This window comes from Palaemon carinicauda, chromosome 10 (assembly GCF_036898095.1).
Source record: "Palaemon carinicauda isolate YSFRI2023 chromosome 10, ASM3689809v2, whole genome shotgun sequence".
NCBI classification, from domain to species: domain Eukaryota; kingdom Metazoa; phylum Arthropoda; class Malacostraca; order Decapoda; family Palaemonidae; genus Palaemon; species Palaemon carinicauda.
In genome coordinates this window covers 128,962,797-128,986,467 of record NC_090734.1, presented here as the reverse complement: position 1 = coordinate 128,986,467, position 23,671 = coordinate 128,962,797, and the positions used below count along the sequence as shown (strand labels likewise).

General features: G+C 45.2%; 1 protein-coding gene and 1 long non-coding RNA gene across 3 annotated transcripts in view; both read left to right on the top strand.

Moving 5' to 3' along the window:
* LOC137648755 (uncharacterized) overlaps positions 1-20,020 on the top strand; it is a 52,139-nt gene extending 32,119 nt beyond the window's left edge. For both annotated transcript variants that reach the window (XR_011045695.1, XR_011045694.1), the window contains exons 3-4: positions 3,780-3,938; positions 19,729-20,020. This is a non-coding gene — a long non-coding RNA (uncharacterized lncRNA). The remainder of the gene's footprint in view (positions 1-3,779; positions 3,939-19,728) is intronic.
* Positions 20,021-20,626: 606 nt separating this feature from the next.
* Positions 20,627-22,675, top strand: LOC137648248 (uncharacterized). Its single transcript, XM_068381172.1, has 3 exons — positions 20,627-20,989; positions 21,369-21,587; positions 21,764-22,675. Exons 1-3 carry the CDS (start codon positions 20,627-20,629, stop codon positions 22,673-22,675), a joined length of 1,494 nt encoding a protein of 497 aa, XP_068237273.1.
* Positions 22,676-23,671: the final 996 nt, after the last annotated feature.

The following is a 23,671-nucleotide window of genomic DNA, read 5'->3' as shown; positions in this document are numbered from 1 at the left end:
TCTCTTCGCAACCTCGATGACCAAGAGGCTCCCAATATTTTGCTCACCAATCCCGGACCCAGCAGCAGTTCATATAGATGACTTTCTCCTAGATTGGTCACATCTAGATCTATATGCATTCCCTCCGTTCAAGATTGTCAACAAGGTACTGCAGAAGTTCGCCTCTCACGAAGGGACAAGGTTGACGCTAGTTGCTTCCCTCTGGCCCGCGAGAGAATGGTTCACCGAGGTACTTCGATGGCTAGTAGACGTTCCCAGAACACTTCCCCTAAGGGTGGACCTTCTACGTCAGCCACACGTAAAGAAGGTACACCAAGGCCTCCACGCTCTTCGTCTGACTGCCTTCAGACTATCGAAAGACTCTCGAGAGCTAGAGGCTTTTCGAAGGAGGCAGCCAGAGCGATTGCTAGAGCAAGGAGAACATCCACCCTTAGAGTCTACCAATCGAAGTGGGAAATCTTCCGAAACTGGTGCAAGTCAGTATCCGTATCCTCGACCAGTACCTCTGTAACTCAAATAGCTGACTTCCTCTTACTTCTGAGGAATGAACGATCTTTTTCAGCTCCCACTATCAAGGGTTACAGAAGCATGTTGGCATCAGTCTTCCGTCACAGAGGCTTAGATCTTTCCAACAATAAAGATCTACAGGACCTCCTTAAGTCTTTTGAGACCACGAAGGAGCGTCGTTTGGTTACACCTGGTTGGAATTTAGACGTGGTACTAAGATTCCTTATGTCAGACAGGTTCGAACCGCTACAATCAGCCTCCCTGAAAGATCTCACCTTAAAGACTCTTTTCCTGGTATGCTTAGCCACAGCTAAAAGAGTCAGTGAGATTCATGCCTTCAGCAAGAACATCGGATTCTCATCCGAAACGGGTACATGTTCTACAACTTGGTTTTCTAGCCAAAAACGAGCTGCCTTCTCGGCCTTGGCCATTATCGTTCGATATTCCAAACTTTTCGTATGGTTGGAAATGAACTAGAAAGAGTCTTATGCCCTGTAAGAGCTCTTAAGTTCTATTTAAAACGAACTAAACCTTTACGAGGCCCGTCTGAAGCTTTATGGTGTTCAGTTAAGAAACCATCTTTGCCTATGTCAAAGAATGCTTTATCCTATTTTATCAGACTGTTAATACGAGAAGCTCATTCCCATCTGAATGAGGAAGACCAAGCTTTGCTTAAGGTAAGGACACACGAAGTTAGAGCTGTCGCAACTTGCGTGGCCTTTAAACAAAATAGATCTCTGCAAAGTATAATCGACGCAACCTATTGGAAAAGCAAGTCAGTGTTCGCGTCTTTTTATCTTAATGTCCAGTCTCTTTACGAGAACTGCTACACTCTGGGACCATTCGTAGCAACGAGTGCAGTAGTGGGTGAGGGCTCAACCACTACAATTCCCTAATTCCATAACCTTTTTAATCTTTCTCTTGAAATATTTTTTATTGTTGTTTTTGGGTTGTCCGGAAGGCTAAGAAGCCTTTCGCATCCTGGTTGATTTGGCGGGTGGTCAAATTCTTTTCTTGAGAAGCGCCTAGATTAGTGGTTTTGATGAGGTCCTGTAGTATGGGTTGCAACCCTTGATACTTCAGCTCCTAGGGGTCGCTCAGCATCCTAAGAGGATCGCGAGGCTCCGTAAGGAAGACGTACTTAAAAAGGCAGAGTAATTGTTCAAGTCGACTTCTTTACCAGGTACTTATTTATTTTATGTTTGTTATTTTGAATAACTGCTAAAATGAAATAAAAAATCCTTAGCTCATAATAATGTAAACAATTATTGCTGGTCTCTACCCACCCCCCTGGGTGTGATTCAGCTTATATAATCACCGGCTAAGTTTAATATTGAAAAATGTTATTTTTATAATAAAATAAATTTTTGAATATACTTACCCGGTGATTATATATTAAAGGACCCTCCCTTCCTCCCCAATAGAGACCCAGTGGACCAAGGAGAAAATTGAGTTCTGTGTTTACATTGAGTACTGAGTACCTGCACGACAGATGGCGCTGTTGTAGTACACCCCCTACCTGCATAGCGATCGCTGGCGGATTTTTAACGTAGAGTTTTCTGTCGAGCAACAGAGTTGCAGCTTATATAATCACCGGGTAAGTATATTCAAAAATTTATTTTATTATAAAAATAACATTTTAAGTTAATGTCTTGTATATACCTATTTAATACGTCTTTATGCTGCTAGAATCTTTCCAAAGAAAAATGTCCTTAAAAAAAAATCAGTACGTGCTACACTCCTAATATTTACATTCACTCTCAAGCATTGATTTTTGGATCTAATTCCTTGTGCACTTCTGTGATCAAATTTTAACAAGGAATGTCTAAGTCTTTTTGGATAGCAAGCGATTATGGACCCTCAGCTCCCAGAACAAAGTAGGGACACTACATCAGTTTAAAGGTTTAAAGGTCGCTCATGAATGGCAGAGGCAAGGGACAGTGACATTGCCCTAGCAATCAGGACAATGCCCTAGAGACTGACCATATATTATATGATCAGCGCCCAAGCCTCCTCTCCACCCAAGCTAGGACCAGGGAGGGCCAGGCAGTGGCTGCTGATGACTCAGCAGATAAACCTATAGGCTCCCCCAAACCCCCCAACCTTAGCTTACAAGGATGGTAAGGTTGCAGACACTAATGGCAGTAACGAGGCTGTACGTCTCTTACTGGACAACAATCTATTCTCTACTGAACTGTCTTCATCTAATTTTAGTGAAGGGTTGATCAAAAATTGAATGAGACTCTTAGTCTTAAAAACATATTGGACCGAAGTCTTAAAAACATTTTGGACCTGAAGAAAGTTGAAAGAGACGAGATCATATTATGTTCTCCAAAGCTTACCTTAATTCCTGTAATTCACTCTGCTTTTAGCCAATGCCAATTCTAACAGAATGCTAACTGTCACTGAATGGCGTAGATGACCCTCTACGTACTACTTGAGCATACAGTATTTTAGACCTTAAATATTATTGTGAATATATATTTTATTATTGTTATTATTATTATTATTACAAGCTAAACTATATCCCTAGTTGGAAACGCAGTAGTTTTATTTATTTCTTAATTTTCTTTCACCACTGGGCTATTCTCCATGTTGGACCCTTTTGGCGTATATAGGTACACTGGATCGTAAAAGTATTGGTGCTAAGGGATTTGATGTGTACTGAAAGAATTCATTTAAGTGCAGGTGTCGTGGGAGGGAAGGGTTAGTATGCCTGGAAGTGGGTGCTTCGGAAGGACCGAATGTAGTTACTGTATATTGAAACTGATAGTCAGTGTCGAATAACACGAGCATATGTCTGTCATTGTGATGGAAACATCAGAGTCATTGCTCGAAGCCATCGTTGAAACACTACCATATACTATATATTCGTAAGGGGATATCAGTAGTAGTCGTTTTATGGGTACCCCTTGACATTAGGCCTACCAAAATTTGGGATGTCAGACACTTATATTTCTGTGACTTTCGTAGTGTGGTCCAAAATATTTCATACAAATTGGCACCGATAAAATTTTTCAATCCATTGTATTTAGACTTTAAGCAGATGGTTAAGAGCACTCTAACTCATCTTGCAACTTTAAGATGTGGTAGCTTATCTTATAAGAAAAAAAGTTGGTATTATGAAACCTCTTTATTTTATGTCTATGAATGTATGGAAATACAGGTTGTTTTGTTAAGATTATGTTTATAAGTTTAATTTTCATTGGAGTAAATTCTTAGGACATAAGATGACTTTTAATTGTACACTTATTTTCTTTTTCTGCCCTCAGAGCTGTGCACCTCTACGCTCATAGATTTGTTGGCATTGTTGGGCAGCACAAGAGAGAAGATATCGGTCTCCCATGACGTCATCTTTTTGGCTTCCTGTGCCATGGATGACGTTGGAACATAGTTACTTGTATGACGTCGAAGTGGATGGTACATTGAAGGTAACTATAATTTTTTAAGTAATCATCATAGTTTCAGATATCTGTCTGTTTTAAGTATGGCAAACTATCATCCTAAAATATTGCTATTTATCATCCAAAAATCTTCAGTTTATCCTCTGAAATTAGTTTTGTTCCAACACGGAGACTTACCTCGAACTACTTTCTTAGGAGGTACCTGGAATCTCCTCTCAACCGACCAGAGTTTTGTGTAGTTTACCCTACTTCCGTTTTCTGTGAGGACTACCCCAGGCGGAAGGATACGTGTCCTGAGGCTAGTCCCGAGCCAGGTCGCGTGTTAGGTTGGGTCTCGGTCCTCAGTAAGTTCTCTCTGGCCGCGTCGTGATACCATCCCGACGCTCTCCATTCTCAGTGCGACCCTTTGTGTCCCCGACTCGTGTGTCCCACGTGGTATCCCTGTACTTTCCCTTGTGTTCTCGCGTGTTCGCTTGATTCCCTTGTGCTTTCCCAAGTGTATTCCTTATCCTTTCCCTGCGTTCCTGTGTCTTACGGTGTTGTGTTTTGCATTATGGAGCAGTCCCGCCGTTGTCCTGGGCCTAGAGCCTGGAAGTCGTGTGGAGTGTTTTTGTCCAAGCCGGAGGTTGACCCGCATTCCCTTTGCTCTTCGTGTAGGGATAGAGTATGTTCGCCGTCGGACACGTGCCCGGAGTGTGTCGTGGAGTGAGATCCAGTGGGTATGTTTTAGTACGAAAAAGAAGAAGTCCGCTAAGCGATCCCCCAGTAAGGCGAGCACCTCTTCGCCCTTGACGTCACCAGGAGGGAAGTCTGACAATGTTTCTGTTCCATCTTCCCCTACCCAGAGTAGGGGACGAGGTAAGTCCGTTGCGGGGAAGAAGCCGATTGCTCTTCCCCAGGAGTCTAGTCTTCGAGATATTGGGACTCTTCGCAGGCAAGTGGGGGCCCTGAATGTGCTTTTAGTGGGGGTCTTGGAGACTCTACCCTTGTGCTTGGGGGGCACGTCTCATCTGATGACCCCATGTGGGGTAAAAATGTCCCTGTCTCTTCGCCCACTTCATGGGCCTACGTTTCAGGTACCTCTGCAGCTGATGGCACCCAAGATAAGATGGACTTGCCGGTAGCGGATTCCTTCGGATGGGGACCCCCGAAGACTCCAGGTAGGTCCCCGTTGAGGATGGAAGAAGGCCTTGGTTCCTGGTTCCCCAACGTGGTGCGACCGAACTCTCCCCCAGCTCCTCTTTTGGCGGTTCCTGACATGTTTCTACAACCTTCGACCTCCGGAACCCAGCAAATCACGAAGACCTCCATTCCCCATGCGCCTGCCCCTCGGTCGTGTTATGCAGAGTCGGTGGGGGCTTCAGCGGCAGGTTCATTGTTCTCTTCGGAGGGAGAAGCGCGGAGGAGGCGCCGGCGGAGGAGGGATAGATCCAGGAGCAGACGTTCCCGTTCGAGGTCGAGATATGGTAGAAGGCGTTCCAGGTCCCCGAGGAAGAAATACAGGAGGAGTAGGTCTCCCAAAGAAGAAAGGGTCCTCGTCCCCCGCAGGAAGCTCGCGGACTTCGCTGCTATCCCGAGCTCTGCGAGTTGGCGGTCCAGAGACGGTTCTCCAAGGAGGCCCTCTGCCAGCCACAGGTTTGACCCTCGGAAGGACCAGAACAAAAGGACCTCTTCAGACAGGCGTAAGGCCGCGAAACAATTGACTCAACCTGCACAGCGGAGGGAGTCGCTTTTTCGGAAGGGCAGCCTCGTCGAGTCAGCAAAATTGACTCGACCCGTGAATACGCAGGGACGGCTTCCTCCGTCGGGCAAGCCCACGGAAGCCTCACCCTCTTTGTCGAAGGACATGTTAAGGACGGAAGCCCTCGCCGACACGGTGGTGCCCGTCCCAGGACCGAGACCTAGTGCGGAGGTGCCCGTCGGCACAGCCCCTTACCGCCACACGGAGGTGCCCGTCGAGTCAGAACCTCAGCGACAGACGGAGGTGCCCGTCGGGACAATGCCTCAGCTTCAGACGGAGGGTGCGGTCGGCGACGTGGAGGGTTCTCCAACCGAGAATTCAGCCTATCGGAGGGTTATAGGCCTCATACGGAGGCATCACAGGATCGAGGAGCCTGTTCCCGCCGACGAAGATGCCTGGCGTTCCAGCGTCAATCGTCTAATGGAGGCCCCCTTACAGCAGAAACCCTTCTTAGCGCTACCTGTGGCCAGGGACGTGGTTCTGGGACGTACGCATGTGGACAAGGTTATGGCCGGCAATGCCGAAGCCCCCAAATCCCAGAGTGCCTCAAAATTACTCCAGGGTCTAAGGTCCCAGAGCAAATTTTATGTGCCGGAGGGGCAGCGACCGGGAGCCTGCAAGATGGAGGCCTCCCTTGAAGTGTTAGGTCAGGGTGGCCCGGAGGACAGAGCCTCGTCAGCACCGATTCGTTTTCAGAAGCGACGATGATGGAGGAGATGTCCAAAGACCTGGTCAACGTTGCCTCCTGGTTGGACTGGTGGGCATCAACTCTGGTGGGTATTCAGGCCACCTACAACTTGACAGACCCAGCGAATCAAGCCCTCCTGTAAGAACTCATCATCTCCGGGGGAAGGACACTAAAGTTCTTGACATTCCAGTCTCTTGCCCTATCGGCCAACTGGATCCTTAGGAGAAGGGATACGGTCCTGACCAAGCTATTCCGGAAAATCCCTGACAGAGAAGCGAGGGCTTTGAGGAGCCTGCCCGTGTGGGGTGACTCGCTTTTTCCCTTGAAACAAATGGAGGAAATCATGGAGAAAGTCATGAAGAGGAAGGAAGTGAGTGGGCCCAGACCTCACACCATGAGGAGACCCGCTTACAGAAGGCCAACGTCGGATGGACCCTCTACTTCTCGAGCCTCTCCTAGCCAGACGAGGAGAGACGCCCCATCTACCTCTTGGGCTCAACCACCGCAGCCCCCCCGTAGAGGAGCTCCGACAGCACCTGCCTCGTTTAGAACGTCCTACTCGGCTTCCAGGAGAGGGCGTTCAGGTCGTTCCTCCAGAAGGAGATAGGGTGAGAGGCCCCCTACTCCTGCTCAAGCCTCAGGTTGGGGGATGCCTCAGACATTTTTGGCAAGCATGGAAAGACCACGGTGCGGAACCCTGGACAGTAACGGTGTTGAAGGAGGGTTACAGACTACCATTCCTAGCAGAACTGCCTCCTCTGATTCCAGCCAGCCAGGCGGAGTGGCTAGCACCCAAGGACCCTTTGAAGAGGGCAACCTTACAGGAGGAAGTATCCGCGATGTTGGAAAAAGGTGCGATGGAAACCGTCCTACATCCGGGCCCAGGCTTCTACAGTCGACTCTTTCTGGTGGAGAAAGCGACGGGGGTTGGAGACCGGTGATAGATCTGTCAGCCCTCAACAAGTTTGTGTGCAAGACCGACTTCAAGATGGACACCCCAAAGTCGGTCCTGCAGTCCCTGAGGGAAGGGGACTTCATGATGTCCATAGACCTCAAGGACGCGTGTTTTCAAATCCCTATCCACCCCTCAAGCAGGAAGTTTCTCTGGGTGAAGTGGGGTACCCAGATCCTGCAGTTCAAGACCCTCTGCTTCGGATTGTCAACAGCGCCCCAGGTATTCACGAGGATCTTCACGACAGTCTCTGTGTGGGCTCACGAGCGGGGTATTCGCCTCATTCGCTACCTGGACGACTGGTTGCTTCTTTCTTCCTCAGAGGTCGTTTTGAAGGATCAAGGCGTGAAACTAATACAATTCTGCAAAGTTCTGGGTATCACTATCAACCTGGAGAAATCGCATCTGTCTCCCTCCACCAGGATGACTTACTCGGGGATAGTGCTGGACTCCCGCCTAGTGAAAGCCTTTCCGTCGGGGGAGAGGTTGAATAACCTGGACCAGATCCTTCGGCCCTTCCTTTCGGGACAGCCCAGGAGAGCCAAGGACTGGCAGAGGTTGATAGGTCACCTAGTATCATTAGAGAAACTGGTCCCCCAAGATAGGCTCAGACTCAGGAGCATCCAGTGGAACCTGAAGGGGCTCTGGAGCCAGTTAGACTCCCCCCACAAGTTAATTCCCGTTCTTCCGGAGGCAAAACAATCCCTGGAGTGGTGGCAGGATCGAGCGAATACCCTCGAGGGGATGCCCTTCGCAACCGAGCCCCCCGAGATGCTTCTCTTCACGGACGCCTCCAAGGAGGGGTGGGGGGCACACCTCCTCGGCAAGTGAGCAAGAGGCTCTTGGACGGAAGAAGAGAAAGCACAGCACATCAACGTCCTAGAGATGAAGGCAGTCCGAGAAGCGTGCCTACAGTTCGTAGATCTTCTAAGGGGAAACACAGTGGCGTTGATGTGCGACAACGCCACTGTAGTAGCGTACATAAAGAAACTCGGAGGTCTCAATTCGAAGGAGTTGTGCGATCTCGCGTTGGAGATCCTGGATTGGGCCGAGTCAGAACAAATAGTGATTTCAGCAAGGTTCATTCCAGGCAAAAAGAATGTCCTAGCCGACAGGCTCAGCAGGATGGGCCAGGTAGTGGGTATAGAGTGGTCTCTTCACCCAGAAGTAGCCAGGCTCATCATTAGGAAATGGGGTTCGCCGTTGATGGATCTCTTTGCAACCAGACTGAACGCACAACTCCCCGTATTTTGTTCTCCTGTCCCAGACCCAAAGGCGGCATTGGAGGACGCCTTTCAACACAAATGGGACAATCTCGACGTGTACGCTTTTCCTCCCTTCGCATTGATCAGGCAAGTGCTCAACAGAGTAAGGACAGCTCACAACTTAAGGATGACTTTGGTAGCGCCCTGGTGGCCGGAGAGAGAGTGGTTCGCGGATCTAAGAGATCTAGCGTGTCTTCCCCCGTGGCCTCTGCCCGACAGACCAGACCTTCTACGGCAGCCACACTTCCAAAGGTTCCATGACAATCCTTGGTCTCTTTGCCTTCACGCTTGGAGACTATCAAGCTTCTCCTGAGGAACGAAGGATATTCGGCAAGAACGGCTGTGAAGATGTCACGCTATCTGAGGCGGTCTTTGGCAGCGGTCTACCAGGCAAAATGGGCCACTTTCACGAAATGGTGTTCCTCAAAGAACATCAAGCCTCTAAAAGCCTCGGTTCCGGATATTGTGGATTTCCTCGTACACCTCGGATACGGGGTGGGCATGTCAATACCAGCCATCAAGGGAGTCCGTGCAGCCTTGGGCCAAGTTTTCCTTCTGAAGGGCATTGATCTGGGCTCCTCTAGGCATATCTATGCTCATCAGGAGCTTCGAACAAGCATGCCCTCCGCAAGCCTCCAGGGTACCGCAGTGGGACGTGGCAAGAGTACTGAAAATGCTAAGTGAGCCACCGTTCGAACCCTTGAAGGACATGGTGGACAGGGATCTCACTCTCAAGACGGTCTTCTTGTTGGCCTTGGCCTCAGCTAAGAGAGTAGGGGAAATCCATGTGTTGTCCTACGAAGTCTCTCATACGAAGGAGTGGCGTGAGGTCTCCTTCAAGTTCGTCCCTTCTTTTGTAGCAAAAACACAGAATCCAGCAGTCTGGGATCCTAAGTTCGAAGGTTTCTCAATGCCAGCGATTCCTCGGACAGGGAATCCAGAAGATTTGAAGTTGTGCCCCGTCAGAGCCGTGAGGAAATACCTTGAGAGGACGGCTAATCTCCGCCCTGGTATCAAAAACCTTTTTGTCTCCACGGGTACAGCGAAAAAGCAGGTATCTAAGAATACCATCTCCTATTGGCTAAGACAGGTGATTTTCAGGGCCTATAGCAAAGCGGGCCTTCCCCTGACAAGTAATCCCAGGCCCCATGACATTAGGGGTCTAAGTACCTCTCTGGCTTTTGAAAAGAACATGGTGGTGGCCCAGATCCTTAGAGCAGGCACCTGGTCGAACCAGTCGACCTTCACAACTCATTACCTCAAGGATTGCTCGTGGAAATCTCTAGACGGGTTCTCTATTGGGACAGTCATCTCTGCGCTCCAAGCGATTTAACAGTGAAGCCCCAGATACAATCGTGGGTAGCAAAACCAAGAGACGCAGGTTCGTTTCCTTTCACCCTTGTCCCTTTTCCTTTCCCAACCCTCGGAGATAGACCCAGATACAACCTGCACAGGACACGACTTTACAACTTCGTCACAGGACTCAGCATCGTGGAATTTTTAAGGGCAAGTACTTAGACACTAACATGAGCTCTTCGTGTAGTTTTTCCCTACGTTTCGTTTTCCGGATATCTTAGAACCTAGTTTCCTACCTTGGTTCCTTGTCGCCCGGATTAGTTGGGTCTAGAGTTCAGGAAGACACTCCCACCTCCTAAAGTGTAAGTCTCCTAAGAAAGTAGTTTGAGGTAAGTCTCCGTGTTGGAACATATCACAAATTTTTAAGTAATTTGTATTTTCCCTAACATACTTACTGAGAACTACTTTCGGGTAATGGCCCTCCCTTCCTTCCCCGAGTGCCTTACTGACCCTTAGATATTTTCATCATCCAGGAACTTACTGAGGACTAAGACCCAACCTAACACGCGACCTGGCTCGGGACTAGCCTCAGGGCACGTATCCTTCCGCCTGGGGTAGTCCTCACAGAAAACGGAAGTAGAGTAAACTACACAAAACTCTGGTTGGTTGAGAGGAGATTCCAGGTACCTCCTAAGAAAGTAGTTCTCGGTAAGTATGTTAGGAAAAATACAATTTTCAATATTAAACTTAGCCGGTGATTATATAAGCTGCAACTCTGTTGCTCGACAGAAAACTCTACGTTAAAAATCCGCCAGCGATCGCAATGCAGGTAGGGGGTGTACTTCAACAGCGCCATCTGTCGTGCAGGTACTCAGTACTCAATGTAAACACAGAACTCAATTTTCTCTCTGTCGGGCTACCGGCAAGACCTACTAATTCGCTGTTACTAACTGGATTTGTTTTCACAACTATTTGGTGAAGTACACTATTCTAGTTTTGAGCTTTCGCTATGCAGGTGTTTTATCTTCATCTCAAAACTTGAACTCGTTTTGGATAGATTTAATTATGGTGACAAAGAGAGTATGGACTCTCTTTCACTTTTAAATGGCCGACCCTTCCATTAGACGGAAGTGTGTTTAGGTTTTTAGTAATTTTGCTTAACACGTTATAGATCTATATATTTTATATCTCTCCGCCTTTATTAGGCCTCTTCGATCAACTTTCCATTTATTATAAACATATAAAAATAAATTTTTATGTTTTGTTTATATGCGACCTTTCCTGATAGTAGGCGGTCCTAACTTGGAACCGAAGTTAATCAACGTTGAGCCCGTTATATCGTATTTAGCCTTTAAAGAATTTAAAACTTTTTAAATGTAATGTTTTATGAAAGAATTTCTTTGATAGTCTTCGTACTGTTTTCAAAGATGAACTAACGTTTAGACTACGCAGTTGTTGACGTTCAGGACGTTCAACATGCGCTCTATCGTTACGATAGAGAGAGAGTGTATCACGGTTTCACTTTGCAGTAAGAGTAAATCGATTCTGACGTTTTGTTCATTCTTTCTTAGCTTAAATGATTTAAATTCAAAATTAAAGGAACTTTTTATTTGGAAAACCTTTCAGTTTTTTCCTTTAGTCAAATAACATGTTTTTTTTGACGATATATAATTGGGCTCTTCTCTTCTCTTAGGTGCGAAATCAAGAGAGAAAGAGAGAGAGAGATAGAGACGGAGGGAGAGAGAGGAGAGAAAACGTTCCGTTCAAGCGGGTAACGTTGTTCTCGTGTTACTCTCGTCCCTAGTCTCTGTACGGGGAGAAAGGTAAAACGTTTCTAGGTTTTTATTCTTGTCCCCAGGCTATGTGCGGTGAGAGATTGAAAACGTAGTTTATATGAACTAGCGTTTAGTCTCTTTCCCAGCCAGTGAATTTTTTATCTTAATATATGTTTTCTGTTTTTTTGCTAGTATTAATGAGCTGCATTTTACGACTGATTTCGCAATTACTACCTTTAATGAAGGGTAGAATTGCGTGTTTCAGGTAGAAATCAGTAAAAGTTTCGATTTCAGTGAAATAAGTGCAAAACAGAAAATCGATAAAGTGATATGCGCAAAGTGTTACAGTGTTGCGTCCGAGGGTTCGTCTGTTCGAGCCTGTCGTTCACCTAGTCCGGGACCTCTTGCAAGCTCCCAAGCCCTGGGGAGAAGTAATGTCGAACGACTTATGGGTTCGAGAGGCCTTGATCAACGAACAGACGTTTTCCCTCTGTGGTTTCGGGCGTATCTACCCAAGATCGCCCCACCCACTCTAAGACGAGAGAGCCCATTTATTCCTCGTCTGCGGAAGAGGTTTCTCGTAAGAAACCATGGACCAAGGTCTCGCGGCTTATTAAGCGCAAGTCGGTCCTTTCCGCGCAAGTCCAACGGCCCAGTTGTAGCCACTGGGTCAGTTCGGACTCGCTGCAGTCTTCCGACGACTGCTCACCTCCTAAGAGAGGCAAAGCGGTACCTCATCAGGCAGTCACACCGTCTGTTGCCGCACCTGCTCCTGTAGACCCTAAGTGGTCTTTGCTGCAGACCATGCAGTCTCAGTTAACGTCATTGATGCAGGACTTTCGTGCGGAGAAGGTTGACACTGCACCAAGCCTACAACCAACCACGGTTGTGCGTCCTGTGGACGCTGAGGCGACCTTCTGCCGCACTCCAAGAGAGTCCCGCCACCCATGCGTTCCAGTGTACCCTGCCAGCCGCATGTTGACGTTCAGCGACGCACGGAACCTTCCGTTGACGTTCGCGAGGTACAACAACAGTCTAAGTTGTTTTGTTTTGACGCGGTGCGTCAACCTCCGCATTCTAGAGTTGTTTTGACTGCTCAGTCTAGACAGTCAAAGCAGTCTCGAGTGGACACTGTACGTCCTCACACACCTGTTGTGGTCAGTTCAGTTGTTGACAGTTCACAGACTGTCAAGCAGTTACATGACGTTGCCTTCTGGTCTGCTACTTATGCACCAGTGAGAGACTCTCTGAGGTAACCTAGCTTTTATCGGACAAGGTTCCTGTAGATGAGGAAGTTGCTGTTCTCCCTCCTACTGATATTCCATTGAGGACTCTGTCAGATGGAGAGGAGCCTTAAGCTGCTTAGCCTCCTATGGACTTTAATTAAATCATGATGATTTTTTTTTAAGGATCTTCGTCCGGATCTTGTAACTGCTGCTCCTCGTTCGACTTAACGTCAGAACTTACACTAGGCCTAGCTACTTCGAAGCCGTTGTTTTTAAGCTAGTGCTCTCTCGCTCTCCTAGAGAGCGTTACGTTGGCTAGGCGACTGGTTTTTGCACCAGGAGGAGTTTTAGGGATACAGCCTTTGATTTCCCTTCTTTTAAACTGGCTTATAGAGCGAGAGTCTGATATGACACGAGAGAAGTTCTCGGCTTGGGAGTTCATGCCTCTGCCCAGATAGACTTCTCAATTCTGGTAGACTCGCCCTGGCGCCTAGCCAGGAGACGCTCCAAGTTGTTTACAGGTCAACTAGCTTTTGTCGAGCCTTTGAAGTTTTGCTGTACTATTATGTCACACATAACAAGGCTTTCAGGGATGGTAAACGGTTCTGCCTCAGTCGCTAACCCCGTCTGTTGCCACACCTGCTCCCGTAGACCCTAAATAGGCTTTGCTGCAAGACATGCAGTCCAAGCTTGCGTCCTTGATAGAGGACTTAAATGCGGAGAAGAACCTTCTGGCCAACAACCTTCCAACCGGTCGGTTGTGCGCCCTGTTGACGCTGAGGTAACCTACTCACGTCTGCCAGTTGAGGTGGTTCCTCCTTCTGGCCAACAACCTTCCAACCGGTCGGTTGTGCGCCCTGTTGACGCTGAGGTAACCTACTCGCGTCTGCCAGTTGAGGTGGTTCCTCCACCGATGCGACCCAGTGTGGGTTGCCAGCCGCACGTTGACGTTAAGCGACGCTCGGAGGTGGTTGTTGACGTTCAGGACGTTCAACAACCAGCAGAGGTGACTTGTTGTGACGCAGTGCGTCAACCTCAGCAACCCGGTAGGGTGTTGACTGCACAACCCAGACGGTCTAGACAGTTTCGGGTTGACGCTGTACTTCCTCGCTCACCCATGGTTGTTGACAGTTCACAGACTGTGCAGCAGTTCCATGATATTGCGTCCGGCTCCGTCACACATCCACCAGTGCGACCGGATTCAGCGAGTCAGACGTTGCCCACTCCGTTGCCGTTTCCTCATCAGTTTCGGATGAGGAACCCTCTGATGAGGACGTTGCTGAACAAGACGATCAGCCCCCAGCCCTGCTATCCATCCAGAAGATGCTGAAGAAGGAACGCTGCTCAGTCAGGCTGTGGATGAGTCTGGTAGGGACACTGTCATCCGTGGATCAATTTGTGTCACTAGGAAGACTACACCTCCGTCCTCTTCTATTCCATCTAGCTTTTCACTGGAAAAAGGACAAGACGCTAAAAGCGGTCTCGATCCCGGTTTCCGGAAAGATAAAGTCTTGTCTGACTTGGTGAAAGGACTATATCAACCTAAGAGAGGGTCTTCCCCTGACTGTTCAGACTCCCAACCACGTTCTCTTCTCGGACGCATCGGACGTAGGCTGGGGTGCGACATTAGACGGTCGGGAATGCTCGGGATTATGGAACTCGATTCAAAGGACAATGCATTTCAACTGCAAGGAGCTACTGGCAGTACGTCTGGCCTGGAAAAGCTTCAGGTCTCTCCTTCAAGGCAAAGTGGTGGAGGTGAACTCGGACAACACCACGGCTTTGGCGTACATCTCCAAGCAAGGAGGGACCTACTCTCTGACGTTGTACGAGATCGCAAGGGACCTCCTCACCTGGTCAAAAGGTCTAGACATATCACTAGTAACGAGGTTCATCCAAGGCAACTTGAATGTCCTGGCAGATTGTCTCAGTCGGAAGGGACAAATAATTCCAACAGAATGGACCCTCCACAAGGATGTATGCAAGAGACTTTGGGCCACCTGGGGCCAGCCAACCATAGATCTCTTCGCAACATCGATGACCAAGAGGCTCCCAATATTTTGCTCACCAATCCCGGACCCAGCAGCAGTTCATATAGAGGCCTTTCTCCTAGATTGGTCACATCTAGATCTATATGCATTCCCTCCGTTCAAGATTGTCAACAAGGTACTGCAGAAGTTCGCCTCTCACGAAGGGACAAGGTTGACGCTAGTTGCTTCCCTCTGGCCCGCGAGAGAATGGTTCACCGAGGTACTTCGATGGCTAGTAGACGTTCCCAGAACACTTCCCCTAAGGGTGGACCTTCTACGTCAGCCACCCGTAAAGAAGGTACACCAAGGCCTCCACGCTCTTCGTCTGACTGCCTTCAGACTATCGAAAGACTCTCGAGAGCTAGAGGCTTTTCGGAGGAGGCAGCCAGAGTGATTGCTAGAGCAAGGAGAACATCCACCCTTAGAGTCTACCAATCGAAGTGGGAAATCTTCCGAAACTGGTGCAAGTCAGTATCCGTATCCTTGACCAGTACCTCTGTAACTCAAATAGCTGACTTCCTCTTATATCTGAGGAAAGAACGATCTCTTTCAGCTCCCTCTATCAAGGGTTACAGAAGCATGTTGGCATCAGTCTTCCGTCACAGAGGCTTAGATCTTTCCAACAATAAAGATCTACAGGACCTCCTTAAGTCTTTTGAGACCACGAAGGAGCGTCGTTTGGTTACACCTGGTTGGAATTTAGACGTGGTACTAAGATTCCTTATGTCAGACAGGTTCGAACCGCTACAATCAGCCTCCCTGAAAGATCTCACCTTAAAGACACTTTTCCTGGTATGCTTAGCCACAGCTAAAAGAGTCAGTGAGATTCATGCCTTCAGCAAGAACATCGGATTCTCATCCGAAACGGCTACATGTTCTACAACTTGGTTTTCTAGCCAAAAACGAGCTGCCTTCTCGGCCTTGGCCAATATCGTTCGATATTCCAAACTTATCGTATGGTTGGAAATGAACTAGAAAGAGTCTTATGCCCTGTAAGAGCTCTTAAGTTCTATTTAAAACGAACTAAACCTTTACGAGGCCCGTCTGAAGCTTTATGGTGTTCAGTTAAGAAACCATCTTTGCCTAGTCAAAGAATGCTTTATCCTATTTTATCAGACTGTTAATACGAGAAGCTCATTCCCATCTGAATGAGGAAGACCAAGCTTTGCTGAAGGTAAAGACACACGAAGTTAGAGCTGTCGCAACTTCCGTGACCTTTAAACAAAATAGATCTCTGCAAAGTATAATCGACGCAACCTATTGAAAAAGCAAGTCAGTGTTCGCGTCTTTTTTATCTTAAGAATGTCCAGTCTCTTTACGAGAACTGCTACTCTCTGGGACCATTCGTAGCAACGAGTGTAGTAGTGGGTGAGGGCTCAACCACTACAATTCCCTAATTCCATAACCTTTTTAATCTTTCTCTTGAAATGTTTTATTATTGTTTTTGGGTTGTCCGCAAGGCTAAGAAGCCTTTCGCATCCTACTTGATTTGGCGGGTGGTCAAAGTCATTTCTTGAGAAGCGCCTAGATTAGAGGTTTTGATGAGGTCCTGTTGTATGGGTTGCAACCCTTGATACTTCAGCTCCTAGGGGTCGCTCAGCATCCTAAGAGGATCGCGAGGCTCCGTAAGGAAGACGTACTTAAAAAGGCAGAGTAATTGTTCAAGTCGACTTCCTTACCAGGTACTTATTTATTTTGTTTGTTATTTTGAATAACTGCTAAAATGAAATAAAAAATCCTTAGCTCATAATAATGTAAACAATTATTTGCTGGTCTCTACCCACCCCCCTGGGTGTGAATCAGCTTATATAATCACCGGCTAAGTTTAATATTGAAAAATGTTATTTTTATAATAAAATAAATTTTTGAATATACTTACCCGGTGATTATATATTAAAGGACCCTCCCTTCCTCCCCAATAGAGACCCAGTGGACCGAGGAGAAAATTGAGTTCTGTGTTTACATTGAGTACTGAGTACCTGCACGACAGATGGCGCTGTTGAAGTACACCCCCTACCTGCATTGCGATCGCTGGCGGATTTTTAACGTAGAGTTTTCTGTCGAGCAACAGAGTTGCAGCTTATATAATCACCGGGTAAGTATATTCAAAAATTTATTTTATTATAAAAATAACATATTACTTAAAAATTTGTGATATTGTTTTAAAATTTGGCTACATAACATCTTGAGGTTTGGCTATTTATCATCCTGAAATCTAATGTTGTTTTATCCTGAAATATAGATATTTTTCCTACTGAAATCTGGCTATCTATCTGAAAATATGCATGTATATCTTCCTCCCTATTAACGCAAAAGGGCCTCGGTTGGATTTTGCCAGTCATCCCTATCTTGAGCTTTTAATCAATACTTCTCCTTTCATCATCTCCTACTTCACGTTTCATAACCCTCAGCCAAGTAGGCCTGGGTCTTCCAACTCTTCAAACTTTTATCTCATAGTAATTCTATTTGTTCATCAAAAGGCTTAACACTACACAGTATTCTAGAAATTTCATTCCAGGTATTACCAGATTGTGGAATGAACTTTCTAATCTGGCAGGTGATTCTGTGAACTTCAGAAGTTCAAACTTACAGCGAAGATTTTTATGATGAAGAGATTGACAAGTTTTTCTTCAGAGTTTATAAATGACAGATATATTTTAACGTTGCTACTGATTTTAAGAAAATATTTCTTATTCATTACTTCTCTTATATAGTTTATTTCCTTATTTCCTTTCTTTCTTGTTATTTTCCCTGTTGAAGGCCTTGGGCTTGCAAGCATTCTGCTTTTCCAACTGTGGTTGTAGCTTTGCTAGAAATGATAATAATAACTGAAGGGTTTTTCCCCAGTTGCATTTGGGTAACAAAGGGTCTCACAGGCCCCAACACTCGACTATATAAACTAAATTCATAAATCCAATCTAATCCTGAGAAGAGATGTTTCAGAGAATCTCTATTATCGTGCAGTGTGCGCCACTTGTAAGTGGTATCCCTCTGGGTGACGTGATTTAATAAAAAAAATCAATTCATCCTTTCTCAAACCTCATTGCCAACCCTATAAGTAGGTTCTCTAGCTCTCCATTTATTATTAGGAAGTGTTCTTCATTGATTCTTTTACCAACTGTGTATTATAAAGATTGAATGCCAGTCTTACGTTTTAGTAATCTGAATGTTCACTTACATTATTACTGTAGTAAATCTTCTCGCCATACTTTTCTCCAGTTATTTTTAAGAAGCGTTCTTTATTAATTCTCTTACCAGCTGTGTATTATAAAGTTTGAATGCCAGTCTTACGTTTTAGTAATCTGAATGCCCACTTACATTATTTCTGTAGTGTCTTCTCGCCACACTTGTACTATAAACATAGCAAGGGAACTAGTAAAATCAAGCTGAAATTCTGTCATAGAACAGTCTTCTCTTGCCTTTTCATATTTTTCATTTTCATAGGAAGGTTACTAGGGCTCTTGCATACATTTTCGGGAGAACTTCAAACGTTCAAACTTGCAGCAAATCTTTTTATTTTGAACAGGCTGACTTAAGTTTTTTTTTATAGTTTGTATATGAAATATCTTTTTAAATGTTATTACTGTTTTAAAAATATTTTATTTCAATTGTTCATTATTTCTCAGGTTGTTTGTTTATTTATTTCCTTTCCTCGCCGGGCTATTTTTCCCTGTTGGAGTCCTTTTGGCTTATAGCATCTTGCTTTTCCAACTAGGGTTATAGCCTAGCTAGTAATAATAATAATAACTGGCATCTTGTGGTTCAAAGTAACCAGTAACCTTTACTTTGATTGTAGATGCTTCCCCGTCCTAAGTGTTGGTGTACCTTTGTTGTCATGTCTTTGTGCAAACTATAGCTATCAGCCAGCATTTTTCCTTGGTCAAATATATATATATATATATATATATATATGTTTCTCTAGTACTGTACAATATACAATATACATACATAAATATACCAAGGCACTTCCCCCAATTTTGGGGGGTAGCCGACATCAACAAAGAAACAAAAACAAAAAGGGGACCTCTACTCTCTACGTTCCTCCCAGCCTAACAAGGGACTCAACCGAGTTCAGCTGGTACTGCTAGGGTGCCACAGCCCACCCTCCCACATTATCCACCACAGATGAAGCTTCATAATGCTGAATCCCCTACTGCTGCTACCTCCGCGGTCATCTAAGGCATCGGAGGCAGCAGCAGTATGTCATATAAAAATTATTGGAGGATTGTGGCTTTAGGATTGGAATATGCTTGCAATGCTGGATGCTTTTTTACATTATTATTATTATTATTATTACTAGCCAAGCTACAAGCCTAGTTGGAAAAGCAAGAGGCTATAAGCCCAAGGGCTCCAATAGGGAAAAATAGCCCAGTGAGGAAAGGAAATAAGGAAATAAATCGATGATGATAACAAATTAACAGTAAATCATTCTAAAAACAGTAACAATGTCAAAACAGATATGTCATATAGAAACTATTAACAACGTCAAAAACAGATATGTTATATATAAACTATAAAAAGACTCATGTCAGCCTGGTCAACATAAAAACATTTGCTCCCACTTTGAACTTTTGAAGTTTTAATAGTTTAACATTTGGGAATATAAAGAACTTGGTTTATAGAATTATGGTGGGTTTGTAATACAGTGCTTTTTAGTTTGGCAGCCATGAGTTAATATTTTATTAAGACTTGTTTCAAAATTTTGATAATTCCTTCCATGCTATAAATATTGTTTTGTTAATTTTATATTTCACAGCACTACATTTGAAACTTGACGTTAGGGAATCATTAACAGTTACGTGTTGAGTTGAATTTGTAAGCATTTCATGCCGTTGTTTTTTCAGGGCCACAAGAAACACGACAAGGGATTCAACCTTGAATCCTCAAAACGACGGAACCGCTGCGATTTCTTTTCGGATATCCCCGAAAAGATGGAATCCGATGATGAAGGGGGCCCAGTTGCGGGGCCAAGCCACACTACAGATTAATATTTACGGTCCTTTTATTTAACTAACTTATTATAAGAATTTAGTGATGCAATATCTTCATCAGAGTCTACTGCCATCAAGGGAAAACACATCATTGTTGAAGGTGCTGTAAGGGACTTGTTGTGTGATTAATGTAATTAACGATTTTTGTTTGTAATATACCTTGGAAAACGATGCCACACTTATGAGTTGGTTAGATTGTTTACACCCGTAGGAATTGTCGGAAAAACAGTGTAGTGATGAGGGAGACAGATCGTTCACACCTTGAGGAGTTGTCAGGTAGCTGTTGTCCAGGTAGGGTAATTGCCCCGGGGCTCTGAGGTTGTGAATAGGTGGTGTGGGTCCTTTCCTGCTGTTGGCCTCATTGGTTGGTGAGTTGCAACTCGAAGGTCGTCCATGCTACCACAGAGGGAACTTGTAAGGTGAGTTTTAACTACAAGCTATATCTTTGGCCTATTCCAAGAAAGTATGGCATCTAAGATTACAATGGACATGATTAACCCTTTTACCCCCGGGGTATCTGGAAATTTCCAACCCTTAACCCCCGGGGGTTATTTTTTTCCCAGCTCATTTTACAGTATATTTTTTTTAAATTGCTCTAACAACCTTAATTTTTGTCATAGAGAGGTCAGGTTGGTCTCATTCTCTCAGAAAATGCCTGAATTTTCTCAAAAAATTATCAAAAAATATGAAAAACAAATTTTTATAGCATTTTTTTGCAAGGACGTACCGGTACGTCCATGGGGGTAAAGGGATGGCTTTTGTGAAACGTACCAGTACGTCCTTTGGGGGTAAAAGGGTTAAGCCATTCACCGGCGAAGGAGACATTGTGTCATGGTTGAAGAAGGTGACCTTAGTGGCTAAGCTACAGAAAATAGTTGACTTAGCCAGTTTTATTCCTTTGTATCTGGAGGGTGATGCTCTAGCACTTTCTATGGAGATGGGTGATGAAGACCAAGAATGTGCGGCAAAAATCCAAGAAAAATTGAAAGTAGCCTTTTCTGATGATCCGTTCTCTGCTTTTGGAAAACTTGTTCAATTGAAGTGGACGGGAGAACCAGTTGATGTGTATGCTAATGAGATTAGGAGGCTGGCGGGTTTAGCTAAGTTTGATAAGGTTGGTTTAGAAAATGTTGTAAAACTAACGTTTGTTAACCCTTTTACCCCCAAAGGACGTACTGGTACGTTTCACAAAAGCCATCCCTTTACCCCCATGGACGTACCGGTACGTCCTTGCAAAAAAATGCCATAAAAATTTGTTTTTCATATTTTTTGATAATTTTTTTAGAAAATTCAAGCATTTTCCAAGAGAATGAGACCAACCTGACCTCTCTATGACAAAAATTAAGGCTGTTAGAGCAATTTAAAAAAAGAATATACTGCAAAATGTGCTGGGAAAAAAATAACCCCCTGGGGGTTAAGAGTTGGAAATTTCCAAATACCCCGGGGGTAAAAGGGTTAATGGTTTTCCAGATAATATTAGTGTTGCTTTACAGCAATTGCCAAATGTGATGACAATGGCAATGAGTGAATTGATTAGCCATGCTAGGATTTTGTCATCTAAACAGCAAGATGGTGTGGTAGCTGTAACTGTCAGAAAGGGTGGAGAAGGAGTTGGTGCAAAACATGAGAATACGGGTAGGCCTTTCCAGTTTAGGGGTCAGTGTTTCCGATGTGGTGGCCCTCATATGATAAAAGACTGTAAAGAGACACAGGTGAGGTGTTATAGGTGTAATAAAATTGGTCATATGGCCAGTCGTTGTCAGGAACAGGTTGCGGAAAACGAGCAAGGGGGGACTACTGCGCCTGTAGCCGCCCTTTTGATGATAAAAAGGTGCACCTTGATACATTGCCTATAATTGATGTTTGGATTGGTAATTTGACTGCAAAGGGTCTTGTAGATACTGGCTGCTCTACATCTGTGGTACACTCTAAATTTGTGCCTCGCTGTAAAGGAGAAGTGTACATCAGTGCTTTTGATGGGAGTCATATTAAGTGTAAAGTTGCAGATTGTGTGGAGCTGGGTGTGAACGGTAAATGTGTGACAGTGAGGGCTGTAGTGTCGAATCAACTGGTTAATGGCGTTGATGTGGTGTTAGGAGTTGATGTTATTGACCAATTGGGAGGTGTCACAGTGACCCAAGGAAAGGTATGTTTTGGTGCTTTTGGTGTTGCTTCAGTTGGTCAAGAAATTAAGCGTAGACTTTGTGGTGAGAGGGATAAAAATAGTTCAACAGTTGTAATTGAAGATCCAGACTTTCATGCTAGGTTTGATGGACAGAAATGGACAGTCAGGTGGTTTTGGGAAAATAATGAAACTGTGACACTGAAGAATAAAGTAAGCTATTATGATAAAAAGCTTGATGGTTGGAAGAAGGAAGTGGACAGGTGGATTGCCAAAGGTATTTTAGTTCCATGGAAAGAAAAGGTTGACGTTGGTATCATTCCTCTAATGGCAGTGGAACAGCCAACAAAGAACAAGGTGAGACCAGTGCCTGATTTTCGGGAACTTAATGTGAATGTCAGGTGTCACGCTGGTGATGATGTGACTGATGTATGCAGTGAGACACTGCGGAAATGGCGACAGACAGGTGAGAATGTGTCTGTTGTGGATTTGAAGTCGGCCTACTTACAGTTGAGCGTTGACGAAAAATTGTGGCCATATCAACTGGTGAACTATAAGAGACAGACTTTTTGCCTTACAAGATTGGGATTCGGGTTGAACTCTGCACCACAGATTATGTCTAGGATACTAAAGGCCAAGGTTTGGGTGGATGGATGGTGTGAAGAAAGCTCTGGGTGATAGGAGGATAGATGTGAGAGAGGCAAGAGAGCGTGCTAGAAATAGGAATGAATGGCGAGCGATTGTGACGCAGTTTCGGTAGGCCCTGCTGCTTCCTCCGGTGCCTTAGATGACCGCGGAGGTAGCAGCAGTAGGGGACTCAGCAGTATGAAGCTTCATCTGTGGTGGAAAATGTGGTAGGTTGGGCTGTGTCACCCTAGCAGTACCAGCTGAACTCGGCTGAGTCCCTGGTTAGGCTGGAGGAACGTAGAGAGTAGAGGTCCCCTTTTTTGTTTTGTTTCTTGTTGATGTCGGCTACCCCCCAAAATTGGGGGAAGTGCCTTGGTATATGGATGGATGGGACTAAAGACTATATTAAGTAAGGATGAAAAAAATAGAGAGAGCAACCAGTTCATATATAGATGACATTCTTGTGAATGAATCGATAGCTTCTGCTGATGAGGTGATTAGACATTTGAATACCTTTGGGTTGATAACAAAGCTCCCTGAGTCACTCAATGGAGGTGCTGCTTTAGGATTGCAACTGCAAAGAGTTGGAGGAGAGTTGATGTTCCAGAGAGGTAATAAGGTGCCTAAAGTTGCAGATATGCTTACAAGGAGGGAATTGTTTTCAGTTTGTGGTACATTAGTGGGTCATTATCCCATTGCTGGATGGTTAAGAATTGCATGTAGCTACATTAAGAGAAGAGCCTCAGGAGCACGTTGGGAGGATCCTGTTGGTGAACAGTCCATGATGATGGTTAAAGAAGTAATTGAGAGTAAAGTTGGATGATCCTGTGAGAGGAAACTGGTGTGTCCAGAGTGTAAAGCATGGTGTTGTGTGGTGTGATGCCAGCAAAATTGCTATGGGTGTAGTTTTGGAGATAAATGGCAAGATTGCTGAGGATGCTGCTTGGCTTAGAAAAAAGGACGATTTCAACCACATCAATGTTGCCGAACTAGAAGCTGTTTTGAAAGGAGTAAATTTAGCCATTAGATGGGGTTTAGAGTCGATAG

What these genes read in the sequence shown, in the direction of transcription:
- LOC137648248 (XM_068381172.1), top strand. Translation starts at nt 20,627, where the DNA reads ATGGCTTTTGTGAAACGTACCAGTACGTCCTTTGGGGGTAAAAGGGTT. An exon ending in GTTTAGCTAAGTTTGATAAG is followed by an intron (nt 20,990 to 21,368) that starts GTTGGTTTAGAA and finishes GTTGCTTTACAG; the next exon opens with CAATTGCCAAATGTGATGAC. An exon ending in AAGACTGTAAAGAGACACAG is followed by an intron (nt 21,588 to 21,763) that starts GTGAGGTGTTAT and finishes TTGACTGCAAAG; the next exon opens with GGTCTTGTAGATACTGGCTG.